This window comes from Anabrus simplex, chromosome 3 (assembly GCF_040414725.1).
Source record: "Anabrus simplex isolate iqAnaSimp1 chromosome 3, ASM4041472v1, whole genome shotgun sequence".
Lineage (NCBI taxonomy): Eukaryota > Metazoa > Arthropoda > Insecta > Orthoptera > Tettigoniidae > Anabrus > Anabrus simplex.
The window spans coordinates 93,161,035-93,175,998 of NC_090267.1; the positions used below are offsets into that span (position 1 = coordinate 93,161,035).

Consider the following 14,964-nt stretch of genomic DNA (forward strand, 5'->3'; position numbering starts at 1 on the left):
TTGAGAGACCTAAAAAGGAACAAGCCACCTGGAATTGATGACATTCCCTCTGAATTACTGGCTGTCTTAGGAAAAACCAGCATGGCGAGGTTACTCCATTTAGTGTGTACGATGTATGAGACAGCAGAAGTGCCATCCGATTTTCGGCAGAATATTGTATCTATTCCCAAGAAAGCCGTTGCTGACAAGTGTGAAAACTACTGCACCATTAGTTTAGTACCTCATGCCTGCAAAATATTAACACATATTATTTACAGAAGAATGGAAAGACAAGTTGAAACTGAGTTGTGAGAAGATCAATTTGGCTTCAGAAGAAGTATAGGAACACGTGAAGCAATCTTGTCTTTATGTCTGATTTTAGAGGATCAAATTAAGAAAAACAAGCCCACATACTTGGCATTCATAGATCTTTAAGGCTGTGTTCACAAAATACGACTCCGAGTAGAGCTGGAGTGGAGTAGAGTATAGCCGAGTAACTAGTAAGGTTAACTCTGAGTAATGGTATTTCGTGAACGCTTGAAGTGAATACAGAGTAACAATATATGTCTAATCAATTAAGGAAGGCTATTTGTTTTACCATAACCTCATTTGCGAGGAATTTAATGTTATTTAATGTTATTTATTTAATGTTATTTATGTTATTCTTTATCTTGTAGGAACAATCTGATTACATTGATGATGAATACCAATAGGCCTACATGGGCTCTGCACTCATGCTTGATAAGCCGTTTAGGACAACTGGCTATGTAGATTATGTTGTTAACAACTACGGTGAAACTGAATTTAAACAACATTTCTGATTGGCCGTATCAGCATTCAAATATCTACTCAGAGTCATTGGCCCTAAACTTTCCAAACCCAAAATCAGGGAATGAGGAAGGCCTTTTGCAACACCCATGGAAGCAACTTCTGGTTGCATTTTGGCTCTTAGCACCTGATTCGTACAGATCCGTTACATGAGAGTTGTAATGCAATGTGTGGTATTTCTGATCATATAATTAAATGGTCTCATTCAGTAGGTCATGTAAAATTAAAAATTTACATATTATACATTTACCAAGGAAATCTTAGAAAGTTGAGGTTAATAAATCAGCTGATCATTCATAACATGGGTTTTCTTATAAAAATTCAATCATGTTATTTCCGCCAATTATTAACATTGGTACCTGTTTTTCCTGTTTTAAACAAAAATATCTCCTTCTTTATTCAATACATAATGCCCTTCTTTATCAACAACTAAAAAAATTTGAATTCATTGGATGTCAATATACTCGCATTTTAATATTTTTCACCGCCACCAATGAATGCATTACTGCACATGTCGAGTTAAATCTACCCACCTATTTACGTGGAGTAAAATGAGTGTACTTTGAGTTAACTCAAATGCATTTTCTGAACACCTTGTAGAGTTAACACTTTACTTTTGTGAACGGATAGTGTGAACTAGGAGTTTACTCGGAGTTGGAGAGTAGTATTTTGTGAACGCAACCTAAAAGGCATTTGATAATGTTGATTAGATCAAGCTTTTTGAAATTCTGAAGGTGATCAGGATCAGGTACCGAGAACAAAGAATTATCTACAATCTGTGTAATAATCAGTCTGCACTGAGAAGAGTCAAGGGCTTTGAAAAAGTAGCAGCAATGCAGAAAGGAGTGAAGTAAGGTTGCAGTTTGCCCCCCCCCCCCCCCTCCTTTTCAATGTTTATATAGAACAGGCAGTAAAGGAAATCAAAGAGGAATTTGGGAAAGGAATCATAATCCAAGGAGAGGAAATCAAAACCCTGAGATTTGCTGATGATACTGTTATTTTATCTGAGACTGCAGAAGATCTGGAGAAATTGCTGAATGGTATGGACCGAGTCTTGGATAAGGAGTACGAGATGAAAACAAATAAGTCCAAAAAACAAAAGTAATAGAGTGCAGTGGAATGGAGTCAGGTGATGCAGGAAATATTAGATTAGGAAATGAACTCTTAAAGGAAGTAGATGAATATTGTTACTTGGGCAGTAAAATAACTAACAATGGCAGATGTAAGGAAGACATAAAATGCAGACTAGCTCAAGCTAAGAAGGCCTATCTTAAGAAAAGTAATTTGCTCACTTAAACACTGATACTGTATATGAATTAAAAAGATGTTTCTAAAGACTTTCGTCTGGAGCGTGGCATTGTCTGGATGTGAAACATGGATAATATCTAGCTCAGAAAGGAGGAGGATAGAAGGTTTTGAAATGTGGTGTTACAGAAGAATGCTGAAGGCGAGATGGATAGGTTGAATCACGAATGAAGAGATACTGAATCAAATTGGTGAGAAGAAATAGATTTGGCTAAATATGAACAGAAGAAGAGATAGAATGATAGGATACGTCTTAAGACACAAAGGACTTGTGCAGTTGGTTTTTGAGAGAAGTGTAGGTGGTAAGAATGCCAGGGGTAGACCAAGGTATCAAATGACAAAGATTAGAGCAGATGTATAATGCAGCAGTTATGTAGAAATTAAAAAAAAAAAAAGTTAGCACATGATAGGGTGGTGTGGAGGGCTGCATCAAAGCAGTCTATGGACTGAAACAACAACAACTGAGTTACTGACACTTAAGTGAAACAAACTGTATGAACTATGACACTGTTCTTTTGCATGGTAATTATATATATGAGTGCATTTATTCCAAAATTTTACTTACCACACTGTTTCTTAATCCTGTAATTTGACTAATCCCAAATTTTGGGCTGACTAAAATGACTCGTTCCATATTTGTATCCTGAAACATAAAAACAATAAAAGTTTGTTGTACATATTTAAAAACAAATTTCTCTTTAATTCTTACCTTAGCAGGACATAGAGAAAAATCTTCATGAACTGTAAAGTTTCCCAGCAACTTTCCTCTTTCACACAGTAAACACTCGAAAAATATCACGTCTATTAACACAAAATGTCTTGGAAAGGTCTGAAAATCAAAACAGCGAGCTCAATGCCATGCTGGGACAAAAAAAAAAAAAAAAAAGTAATATCACGTTTGAAAAACTGTAAGTGATAGAATATTTTTCTGAAAAAAACTGTTATTGTGGATTAAAACCGAAAGAAGGATATTTACAAACTATGAAACAATACAGTTCATAAATTTAAGAAACTATATTTTAGTATTTATTTACCCGAATGTTGGTTGAGAAACACTTGGCTCCATAACTGGGCAACTCGCTAATGATGTTGAGGTAGTACAGCTTAGCTTGTAGACTAGTTAAGCTCTTTTGACCAGTCGGAGACAGATTGTGATTTAACTTGAGAAAGTGGCTAATTAGCTTACGTAACTCCTTCCTCTTCATAGAGCTCATCAAAGAGACAGGGACGAACCTCTCCAACCCAAATTCTCGTCTGTGTAATATAAAAGAAATCAACACCCATTACAATCAATTGTAAAATGAGATATCGTCGCAGCCAGGACAAAACCTCCTATGTGAAACATTTTAGCTTAGAACTTTGGCCGGTAAGGTTCTGCCATTTAAGGTGCAATATTGTGTGAATACTGTCAAGGCATTCTCGCTCTTCGTGATGTACGTGCTGCGGGTCAGTATATCTCCAAAAAATATTATCACATAGGAGGTTTTGTCCCGGCAACGACGATATGCAAGAATATACAGAGTGTATCAACTATACCGAAAAAAATCAGGAATGCTCTTCATGTTATGTTAAGAATGACGGTCAGTCAGATTGGCGGGGAAAATTTTTTATTTGTTTTTGAGAAAATGAGGTTACTTCCAGGCGCGCGATTCAAACAGACAAACTTTCTGTGTTTGCTAAGCCACAGGCTATGCCACTGGCTGTTGCTGTGTGTCAGAGGAGGGATGAGAAGGGAGGGGGCAGCATATTGAACATCCACTGTAATCAAACCATTGGGCGTACTGTTTCCTTAGTTCAGCATTTCATTCCATTTGCAATGTTGTGAGTGAAGGAATACACAATTGTGGGGTGGCAGTGTCGCATCTTCGAGCATGTTAAAATAATAATAAAGAACATTACTGCAACCAACAGACGAGAGCAGAAATGATCTGATGCATTCCTTGACTGACAAGTGTGTGTTATAGAAATGATATTGTATAAGCTTTTGGGCTTATGCCGTGTCAAGAAAATCAGGTGAAATTCTTCACGTTTCTCAGAGAACTGTGCTGTGAGTCATCAGAAGAAAGTCTCTACTGTCCACGAGAAAAGCTTCTTAAACAATGACATTTTGAAATTTAGACATTCTAATAGAAGTTGAAATGGTACGTTCATTCGTCACCAGATGGCTCCCCAGACACGGTACAGCGCTAACGTTCGAAGCGGAAGTTGACCAAACCATCAGAATCAGTCTAAGAGTGTCACATAACATGTGTACGTAACATGACACTGACAGGTGTATGACACTGACACTTTGTATTTGTATTGAAAAGGTGGACATAATTATCCTCAATTTATAGTGTAAATCTAGATTCAGTACGGACCAAAATGAAGGTCTTAACTTTGAACAAGCCTGGAATGAAATATCTGGCGATGAGGAACGTACGAATTTGGAGAACACCGAGACGAAATAACAATAGTGAAGGGACAGGGACGGGAACTACCTACGTAAATACATAATGGCTGGCAACCAGGTATTACTTAATTGATAACCAGTGTCTCTGTTGAAACTGTTAGGATTTCTACGTATTTCCACAGCTTCCCGTATAATCCTGGACCTGTAGTGTCTAGTGTGGGCAAGAGCTCGAGCATCTTGGAACATGACATCATGATTCAATGATAGAGCGTGTTCAGCTGTTGCCGATTTGTCTGGCTGGTTGAGACAAATATTACATTCATGTTCCTTGATACGGGTACCAATGGACCGGCATGTTTGGCCGATGTATACCTTACCGCACGTACAGGGAATTTCGTATACACCAGGATGTAAAAGTGGGAACGATTTGTCCTTGGTGCCAAACACGGTTTTTATATTGTGTTTGCAGAGGACCTTGACAATTCTATCTGTGGTGTTATGAATTTAAGGCAAGTAGGCAGTTCCCTTCACTTCTTCCATCTGTGAGCTTTGCTTGGTTCATATAACATAGGCAATTATCAACTGTACAAAATTGTTAATATAGTTAATGAAGTTTCAATGACAACCATACAAGTCAAGCAACACTGAATCAATACAATTAGCCAGATCTCAAAAGGTTTTTCAAAATAATTTTAAAGGATGTTCAACAGATGAGGTTTTTTTTTTTTTTTTTTTTTGCTATGGGCTTTACGTTGCACCGACACAGATAGGTCTTATGGCGATGATGGGATAGGAAAGGCTTAGGAGTTGGAAGGAAGCAGCTGTGGCCTTAATTAAGGTACAGCCCCAGCATTTGCCTGGTGTGAAAATGGGAAACCACGGAAAACCATTTTCAGGGCTGCCGATAGTGGGATTCGAACCTACTATCTCCCGGATGCAAGCTCACAGCCGCGCGCCAGATGAGTTTCATCAATAAAATGTTAGACAGATAGATTTTAGATAAATATGTTTTAACCTAGACATAATTTTATTGTTATATGACTTCTAAAATATTACAAGATTTGTCAATCAGGTTTACGGGCATAATTTAATCCAACAGAATAGATTCATGATCTTATATAACCTTAAGTAAATGACAATTGGCTGATGATGCTCACGAAAAAGGAGTAAAACATGTACTATACAACTTAATAAATATGCAAGTTTTTATTACATCATAATTGTATTGAATAGGTGGTATTTAACAAAATTATAAGAATATATATATAGGACCGAAGGAGTCCAATTTTGAACAATTTCTTGTTTGCTCCGATCGACGATTTATCGGACCTGAATACTTTTCCACCACATTGCCCCTCTAGTATTAGACACTAGTATCTTATATTTTATTGTCTTGCAGTATCGCAATCTCTTCATTTCGCTTTTCTCAGTGTTATCTCTGCTAATTGGTAATGTTGTGTTTGGAATAACAAAAGGGGGGGGGATGTTACGATTGCAAAAATGAAATATCCCTCACTAAATTGTGATGGTATGAGTTACTGATATAAGAAAATGGTAACAGAAGAGAAATTTAGACCCAGAGATTCTTAGATAAGAAAATGACCTACGGTGTTATTGCTTAAACCTGAAGAGGCAAGGCAGAGGCAAGAAATTAAAGCAGAAAATGGACGTAGAAGAGAAATACAGTAAAATTTATAGGGATATGTGGTAAAACATCTTAAGGTGAAAAATAATGGCCTACAGTCCACAGTACTGTTGAAATATCAACAGCCATCCTTAGTGCTATTCGAAGACTATTGTAACCCCCAATGGTATTCTGAAAATATCCAGCAGATTGGCAGCTTGATCTCTCTCTCTCTACTTCTATCCAAAGAACAACTACGAATTTACAGGAATAAGGATGAAAATGGCATTACGTTATTTCCCTGCTGGCAAACAACCAGAGACATTGCCATGGTAACCGGTGGGTTCGTTCTCGGTCGCTCAATGCAGACCACAGAACCAGCAGAAAATAGGCTAGTAATTTTCTCCATCATTTGAAGCATTAAAAAAAATTTTTGTACACAACAAAAGTTGTTTAAAATGAAGAGGAGTTTCTCATAAGGTCTTCAGATTTTACAGAAAATTGAGAGAGAATCCTGTTCTAGTTTTTGTATAAACCCCAAGTCTATTGAGTGATTTTTAAATTATATGCATATCTGAATCTGCTCCTGGATGAATATACTCCAAATATGAAGTTTGGGTGAGATCGATCTATGCAGTCGTTTCGCCGTGATGGTGGAACAGCCAGACAGACAGACACAAAAGCTAAAAACCACTGATACGGTCTTGAGTTGACCAAAAACTGTTAAATATCTGAAAATACACAATAAACAAAATTACAGAGAACGGACTCATTACGACTTTATTGATAGATAATGGTATAAAATCTGCAAAATTGATAAAATTTAAGAATACAATGATAATTTTAAAGAGATACTTACTCAATGGACTTGACGGTAACTTTACTTGTCATATTGTTTGAAATAGCATGTTGGTGGATGTGGAGAGCAGCCAGCCGAAGGGCAATGTCGTATTTCAGTTCAGGAGCGTAACGTTCCTGCACCACGTCGTTGCAACACTATGAAGAAAAGAGAGTTATGTTGAACAACATTTTGAACTGTGGAGAGTATCAGTTGAAGAACTAAATAACATTGTAATATATACCAATATTTGCAGTTCACTTAAAACATTGCAGTGCAAGTGTGAGCATAGCCTGCTGTAGGCTTTCACAAGACAAAGACAAGACAAGAATCAGGAATGAACTACACATGCCCTCAGAGAGCTGTATGTGATTCCATGAAGCTTTAGATAGGGTTATAAGTCATTGATGGGCAGTTCTACTATCCAAATCAATGATGCGAGATATTTTCAGAGAATTTCCATCTCAGAAGATTATCTCCGACATTGCTCTCTGAACAACATTCAGATGTGCTAGATCTGAGCAAAATTTTGGATATTTTATGCAATAATGATGTCAATTATATTTAGATTAACTTTATTTCAAATATTTAACATGTTTCCAATCATGTAAATCATAGCACTGTAGATAAAATAACACACAGGAAAAAAAATTGCTTGGTTATAAATTCTAGGAACCAATTAAGGTACACTCATAAAAATGCTTATAGGCTAATAAATATTTACTGTAATGTTTATTTATGGTGTTAATCATTAAAAAGATAATGTTCTTTCCTACTTAACTTGTTCTTACTTATTTTGTTTTCTTTCTGCAACAACAAATAATATTTATGACATTCATCGGTTGACTTCCATTTTGATGAAAATCTGGTCCTTTCTTTTAAGAAGAGATTACTGTGTGCAGGCTTTGTTTTGACATTTATATATCAAATTTATGTAGAATCTTATGCTAAATCCAGCTCTCAAATAACTATAATGATTGCAGAGAAGAAATTTTTAAAGAACCTAAAAACACACACACGGTGAACCGAAATTCGCGCACTCGGGCGTCGCAGCGCGACTCCTCACATGCCAGCAATAAAAAAAAGTCTCTCACAAAAGTTTGTCCTGCTACTAGTATATCCGGCAGAAAAAAAAGCGTTGAAGAGTGGCAATCTGGCAACACTGTAACCACATGTAGGGCAACTACCTCAGTCAGCACATATTAGTCGTGCTGTACAGTTGGTGCAGTGGATAGAGTTTTGGGTTAGCAAGCAGGAGGTTGAGGCGTATGTTTTTTATTTCATAAATGTAGTCCAGGTGGTATGATATCTGGCATCTTAATCATCAACAGTCAATAAATTCATGCCCACGACGTGGAAAGGGCGTCTTTTAAAGCTGACCAATGCAAACGATTGTTCGTCCATTTCTAGGATCATAGTATGTAAGTGCATATGGTTTCTGGAGGACCCGCTGCAATCGCTGTTGATGATTAAGATGCCAGATACCATACAACCTGGACTACATTTACGAAATAAAAAACATACGCTTCTACCCAGGTTCGACCCCTCTACCTCCTGCATGTTAACCCAAAACCAACTGTACAGCACGACTCATATGTGCTGACAGAGGTAATTACCCTACCTGTGGTAACAGTATTGCCAGATTGCCACTCTTCAACGTCCTTTTTCTGCCGGATATACTTACAGAACGAAATTTTGTGAGAGACATTTTTTTATTGGTGGCATGCGAGGAGTCGTGCTGTGACACCTGAGTGCGTGAATTTTGGTTCACCATGTACATAACAGGGCCAGAAAGAAACAAACTTTTGGGTCACCCTGTATATAGATTTCATGTTCAGTGACAGAAGCGTACAATCTGGGAACTGTTCCATGAGGATAATGATATTGATAAAGATGATAAATTACTGCTACTTGTACTGTTATGGGGAGCATTCAAATGTTAAACCAGGAACTAATAGAAAGAGTGCCTTCATATATATGCAAGGTTCACTACAAAAGAACAGGATCCTTTGCTACTGCTAGGAAATGAACAAATAGAAAAAGAAACTTATAAAAATTGTACATACCTGCATGTAGAGATATTCAAATGCTACCAAATCTCTCTGTGCTAAATCACAGGCATCTTTGGGCACAAATGCCACCCTGAAGAGGCATCGTAAGTTGTGTGAACCAGGTCTAGCTGCTATCTGTAAAATGAGGATAACGTGTTCATGAACGAAGTTCTTGAATACTTTGAAAATGATTAATAGTAAAAATATTCTCATAAAATACTTCAGATTTTCCAATAATAATAATCATAATAATGATAATAATAATAATAATAATAATAATAATAATAATAATAATAATAATAATAATAATAATAATAATAATAACAACAACAACAACAACAATGCACAAATAGGCAAAGAAAAGAAGTACAAAGCCACCATAGGACTCTACCCTGCCCATAAAAGAACCAATAAAAATGGAGAAGGATTAATCAACTTCTGTGAGACCTTTGATCTGAAACTAATGTCGACTCATTTTCTAGCACACCCGCAGATGAAAACAACAAAGAGGTCCCTGAACGTCCATTTATGAGAATTTCAGATACCATGTGGCTATTACAAAGAAAACCAGAAGTAGATCACGAATGTAAAAGTCAGTGGCGGTATCGTCGACTCTGATCACCACCTGTCTCTAATCAAAGTGAACTTTCAACCCAACAGACCCAAATGTAGATCATAGCAAAACCCAAGAATCGACCCAGATATTCTGAAGCAAAACTAAAGCTCTTTTCTGGCCAATATCTCTGAGCAAAATGCTACTAGTTGGTCATAACTTAAAGACAAACTTGTAAAAGCAGCCAAGTGCACTAACATGCCACCGAGGAAACGTAAACATCAGTGGTGGAACGATAGCTGTGATAAGGCATGAGAACTTTGCATCAAAGCATGGCAAGACTGGAATTCACAAAAATTCACAGAGAAGTGGCATGCCTTCATTAAAATCCAGAAGGAGACATCAAACTGGAATCAAGCCTGAAGCACTATATGCATCTGAAACAATGATCATTGTTTAAAGATGTAGAAAAGCAAGAAAGAAAAATCAGACACGTTTAGGAAAAGACGTATGAAATTTTATGGACATATTTTCAGAATAAGTAATCAGAGACTGACCAAAAGAATTCTGAACCTAGCCCTATCAATGAAAGTAAAGAACAATTGGCTACTCAAAGTTGGAAAAGATCTTCAGGAAACAGGCATCATTCATGTTGGGATAAAAATTTCCAACAAATCAATGTTCAAGGCAAAGAGTAAAACTGACAGCTCGTTGTTTAGTATGTGATAATGTTTTGTTTCATAACTCTTTATTCCTGTGATATTAAACCTGAAATTTTCAGTTCAGTTCCAAAACTGGGTATGTCCCTAAAATGTTCCAAATAACCTGGTAGCAGATGGAAATTTATTGTTGTAAGAAAGGTTTGCTCATAATAGTCCATAGTTCAATATATCAACAGTGCCTTCTTTCATTATAGAGAAGCCAGTGTGGACACTCACTTAGCTTTTATAATTAGTGAAATGGATGGTGAGAAAGAAGTTAAAGTTTGTGAAAACAGCGTTATAGCTACCAGGTCCGGAGGTAGTAAGAAGAGATCAATAGATATCTGTACATCAGTGTAGATATAACAGACTGCAAACAATAATGGATATGTTTAGTATGTGGTTGATATTTATGCTCCAAATTACATAAAAACAGTACATACTTTTCCTGTACCAGGACATTCTTTTATACTCCAGACAGAGTATTTGGTTGCATTGAAAAATAAATTCGAAGGAAAATCATTCTAAAGCCAGGGTATTTTAGAGATATTTTTAGAGACTGGAAATGTAATCTGTCCCGATAAATTTTTAACTGGAAGGAAACAGTCGGTGAAGTTTTCAAACCACCTGCTAACTGGCATTTCAAATTTGGTCCCCTGAAAAGATTCATCATACAAAGGAACAAGACTACAATAACTATTTGGGGGTGAAGCAACATATATTTCACAAATCCAAGGGGAGCCAAAAAGTGTTTGCAAAAGAGGAAAGAACATAAACCAAATATTCAGTGAACCAATACAGCTTGGTTTTGAGTCTTAAGTTACAAAAGTCAATGACATTGTAATCTACTCAAAAAAGCATTATGGAAATTCAGTTGTCTAGAATTTGCCAGTTCCTTTTAGAAGCTGACATCTGGATTAGATTACCATTCACTGCAGGAGCTCAGGTGAAAGCAAAGACCTGAGGAAAAAGGTGATGAAAATATCACAGGAGGAGAGAAGAAAGAAGTCTGAAAGGACACTTATTGTACAGGGCAATTCTAAAGCAAGTGAAGATGCATAGATTATAATTTTGCATTTTATGGCTTAGAAAAATCTTCATGTTTTCTTTCGTAAAAAGAGTCCCTTATAATGCCATTTTTGTCTGATGTAGGTGAAATTCTACACAATAATAATTAGACAGTTGGTGCATAAAGGATACTGTCTATTTTATGATGGAAGGTGATTCAAAATTATTTTTGGCTTATGAAATGTTGTGTGTACACATATGTATATTTAAAAATAAATTTCAACATCACATTTAAAAAAATTTTACATGCCAATATATTTGTCAAACAACAAACTTTGACACTGATATTTGTTAGCTCAACTGTCCAGCAAATTTGTGCAAAATTTGATGCCAAATGAAAAAAAAAAAAAAAAAAAAAAAAAAAATGTGAGGCCAGGGGCATTTTTAACTATGCTGATACAATGAAAGTAAAAACATTCCTACTCAAAACATTTTATAAGTACAATATTGAAAGTTGGCAACATTACTATATCAGAGGAGATATATCTCCAAAAACACTGTAAAAATTCATTGAAAAATATAGAACTTAGAAATTTCACTATAGCATGTCAACACAAATAATACTCTATATAAAATTAGTCAGTACATTTCTTATGCTTACCCTGGCCAGAGGTTCAGCCGGATCGAGCAGGGTAAGCTTGTTCCGCCTTAAGCTCTTCACATGCTCCACTACCAATGAGAAGTGTTCTATCGCCTTGATGCACAGCTTCTGGTGCAAAGAATCCACCACATCGCGAACCGTTGTGGTTGAATCATATTTGAAAGATTTTGTCTGCCCATTTTCCAAAAACACTTTTAGAACATTAGGCATAAATGGCACAGATGAGTCTCCCAAAGAAAACGTTGATGGCTTAAAAGAATCACAAGCAAATTGCATTAGAAAAGAAAGGCATACTATTATAAAACAAATCTGCATTGTTACCGGATTAGTAGTTTTAAAATATATAAAGTAATCTTAAATAACTTACAGGGAAGAGAGGGGATCCATTGACGACAACACCTTCAGCAAAGCGCACTCGAGAAGGATTTGACTTCAGTTTCGCTTTCTTAGCTGCACTAAGCAATGCAGATTTTCGGGCTGACTGCTTAAAAGAAAAAGAACTGTCAAAAGTATGTTCAAATACATTTATAACAGACACAGAACAGTGATCGATTTTTCTGGATGATTTCTGACAAAAGAGTAGCATTACAGATTTGTTGCAAAGTTTGGGCTGGAAAGAATTTGGAGAAGGGAGTCGAGGTGGACTCAACGTGAACTATTTTAAATAGTTTCTTTAATACATAAAGTGGTATTTTCCGAGCTGTAAGTGGGGAGATGATGAGGAATGACATTAGTAGACAAACAAGTTTGAGTGGTGCCTTTAAAAGTCGGAAAGATCACAATATGAAGATAAAGTTGGAATTCAAGAGGACAGACCGAGACAAATATTTCTTTATAGGAAGGGGAGTTAGGGATTGGAATAACTTACCAAGGAAGATGTTCAATAAATTTCCAATTTCTTTGAAATCATTTAAGAAAAGGCTAGGAAAACAACAGATAGGGAATCTGCCACCTGGATGACTGTCCTAAATGCAGATCAGTATTGATTGATTGATTGACTCATTAATTGATTGATTGATTGCTCTAAGGAGAGAAAAGGATTACACTCACAGAGGAAGCAACTTTATACGTTACAATTACCAAACTAAAAAGTATCCCTGGTAAAAGGGATCAAGAAAAACAAGTTACTCTACAATCTAAGTCATGTATGAACAGACCCTAAATTCAGGGTTAAGACATGATGGGAAGTACCAGACATTACTTACAATTTAGCCTCTTGTCTGGTGTCGAGAGGAATTTCTTAAAACTCAAAAAATGTCCTTTCAGTGGTTTAAAAATGAATTATCCAGTTGCAAAAAAAAAAAAATACATTTTTAAGTAGCTTTACTGCATGAAAAATTGTTTATGGAGATATTTTGATGGCAGTATGCATAAAAACCTTCAATTCTGAACTGCTCAAAATTGTATAATATTCTTTTTTATTCCTGTACATACTGCAAATGTACAGCAGACTTTGTCATTGATTTCCACTCAGTGGACAGATGAGCGAAAAATTATTACGGTAACAGACTCTGTGAAAGGTATATTTTTAGTTACATTTAAACTGTTCTGACTAAGTTTTATGGATGTTTTAAAGAGGCCGGATTTTGTAACAAATCAGCATGTCTCTTAAATAAGAATAAAGTTTTACAGTAAAAACAAGATTGTTTTGTTCTCGTTATATTTAACTAAGCTAAAACCGGCCATGCTTCGCTGTGACTCAGTCCGATATCAAAATTAATGGGTAAGAAAATAAATGTATTCTAGCGAACATAAGATCAATCGCACTTTTGAACATCCGAATTTAATTACTGATGTCTTGTAACATTTTTTGCAATGACTCAACAATATGCCTTCTGATTCCAGTAGAGATTTGGCAGCGTGCATTCAACTGGCAATTTTCATCTCCGATGAAATAGATTTTTAGAAATTTATGATTATTGCTGGAAAAAGGAAGTAAGGACTAATGATCTGTGGTAAATTTGTGCTTGAATTTTAAATATCGGCATAAAATTCTCTGCTATAACGTTAGCACCGAATGAAGTCCTCTGAAAACAGAAATTTTAATTTCTTATGTTTTTGAGGAAATGTTTTGAATCATCAGTAATTCCTTTTAACAAACTTTTCAGTGGTTCTTTTGGCTGCTCATGTTCAGGTAGCTTCGCTTTTCTGGTCGTGCATCACATTCCCGGGATTTCTCCTTTAAATTTCATTGCTGTGCAATTTGTCCATTTTTCCAATTTGAACGAATTTACACGAGGTACTGTATTGCATATCTGGTTGGTATGAAAAAAGCAATTCGCTGAAATGAAACTCGATCATTCAGATATTGCAACTGCATACGTCTTCGCTGTCGGTCTAATTGTTCATGGCGTTGTTGAGATGATTGTACTGCACTTCTGAATTCAACTCGTAAAGACTTCAAGTCTTTCTTCCCGCTGCTCTGCCGAATCTTCTGCTCGCCTTTGAGAAGTTCTGATTCTAACACGTTCATTGTCGTCTAAACGTTCTTGATCAGTGTGGTTTGATATCCATTCAGGTTCTGTGATTGCGTGTTGAAAACGGCGGCCTATGTTTGAACGTGGGCGAGGCATTACAGATGATTAATGAATGTGGTACTACGACTTAAGACTAAAGGCTGCAGTTCTATGACTAAGAATGTGATGTGCTGTTGTTACTTAAGGATATGAAGCTCTACCATTCAGATATTGCAACTGTATAAGTCTTAGCTGTTGATCTAACAGTTCTTGGCGTTGTTGAGAGTATTGTGCTGCTCTTTTTCTTCTTCTCGATTCAGCTTCATAAAACTCGTACTATGGCAGGCGAAAACACAGACGACGATCGACTACTTTTAAGAGTTTTACATACACAGCACACATTTATTCATGTTGATTCACATTTACAATAACACGTAATGAGTTGCCTAATTCCATGAAAGTACATCTCGATCACAGCATGTTGGATTCCTATTTCCAAATAACAGGCAATGAGTTGCCTAATTACATGAACCTCCTTGCAAGAATATTGTGACGTGTTCCCATCCTT

At 36.3% G+C, this 14,964-nt stretch overlaps 1 protein-coding gene across 1 annotated transcript in view; it reads right to left on the reverse strand.

The window, feature by feature from the left end:
* LOC136866017 (uncharacterized) overlaps window positions 1-14,964 on the reverse strand; it is a 109,891-nt gene that overhangs the window by 56,833 nt on the left and 38,094 nt on the right. Inside the window, exons 4-9 of the mRNA XM_067142628.2 lie at window positions 12,308-12,421; window positions 11,941-12,189; window positions 9,033-9,152; window positions 6,988-7,124; window positions 3,147-3,366; window positions 2,678-2,755 (exon numbers count right to left, since the gene is read on the reverse strand). Of these exons, the coding sequence (XP_066998729.2) occupies window positions 2,678-2,755; window positions 3,147-3,366; window positions 6,988-7,124; window positions 9,033-9,152; window positions 11,941-12,189; window positions 12,308-12,421 (918 nt within the window). The remainder of the gene's footprint in view (window positions 1-2,677; window positions 2,756-3,146; window positions 3,367-6,987; window positions 7,125-9,032; window positions 9,153-11,940; window positions 12,190-12,307; window positions 12,422-14,964) is intronic.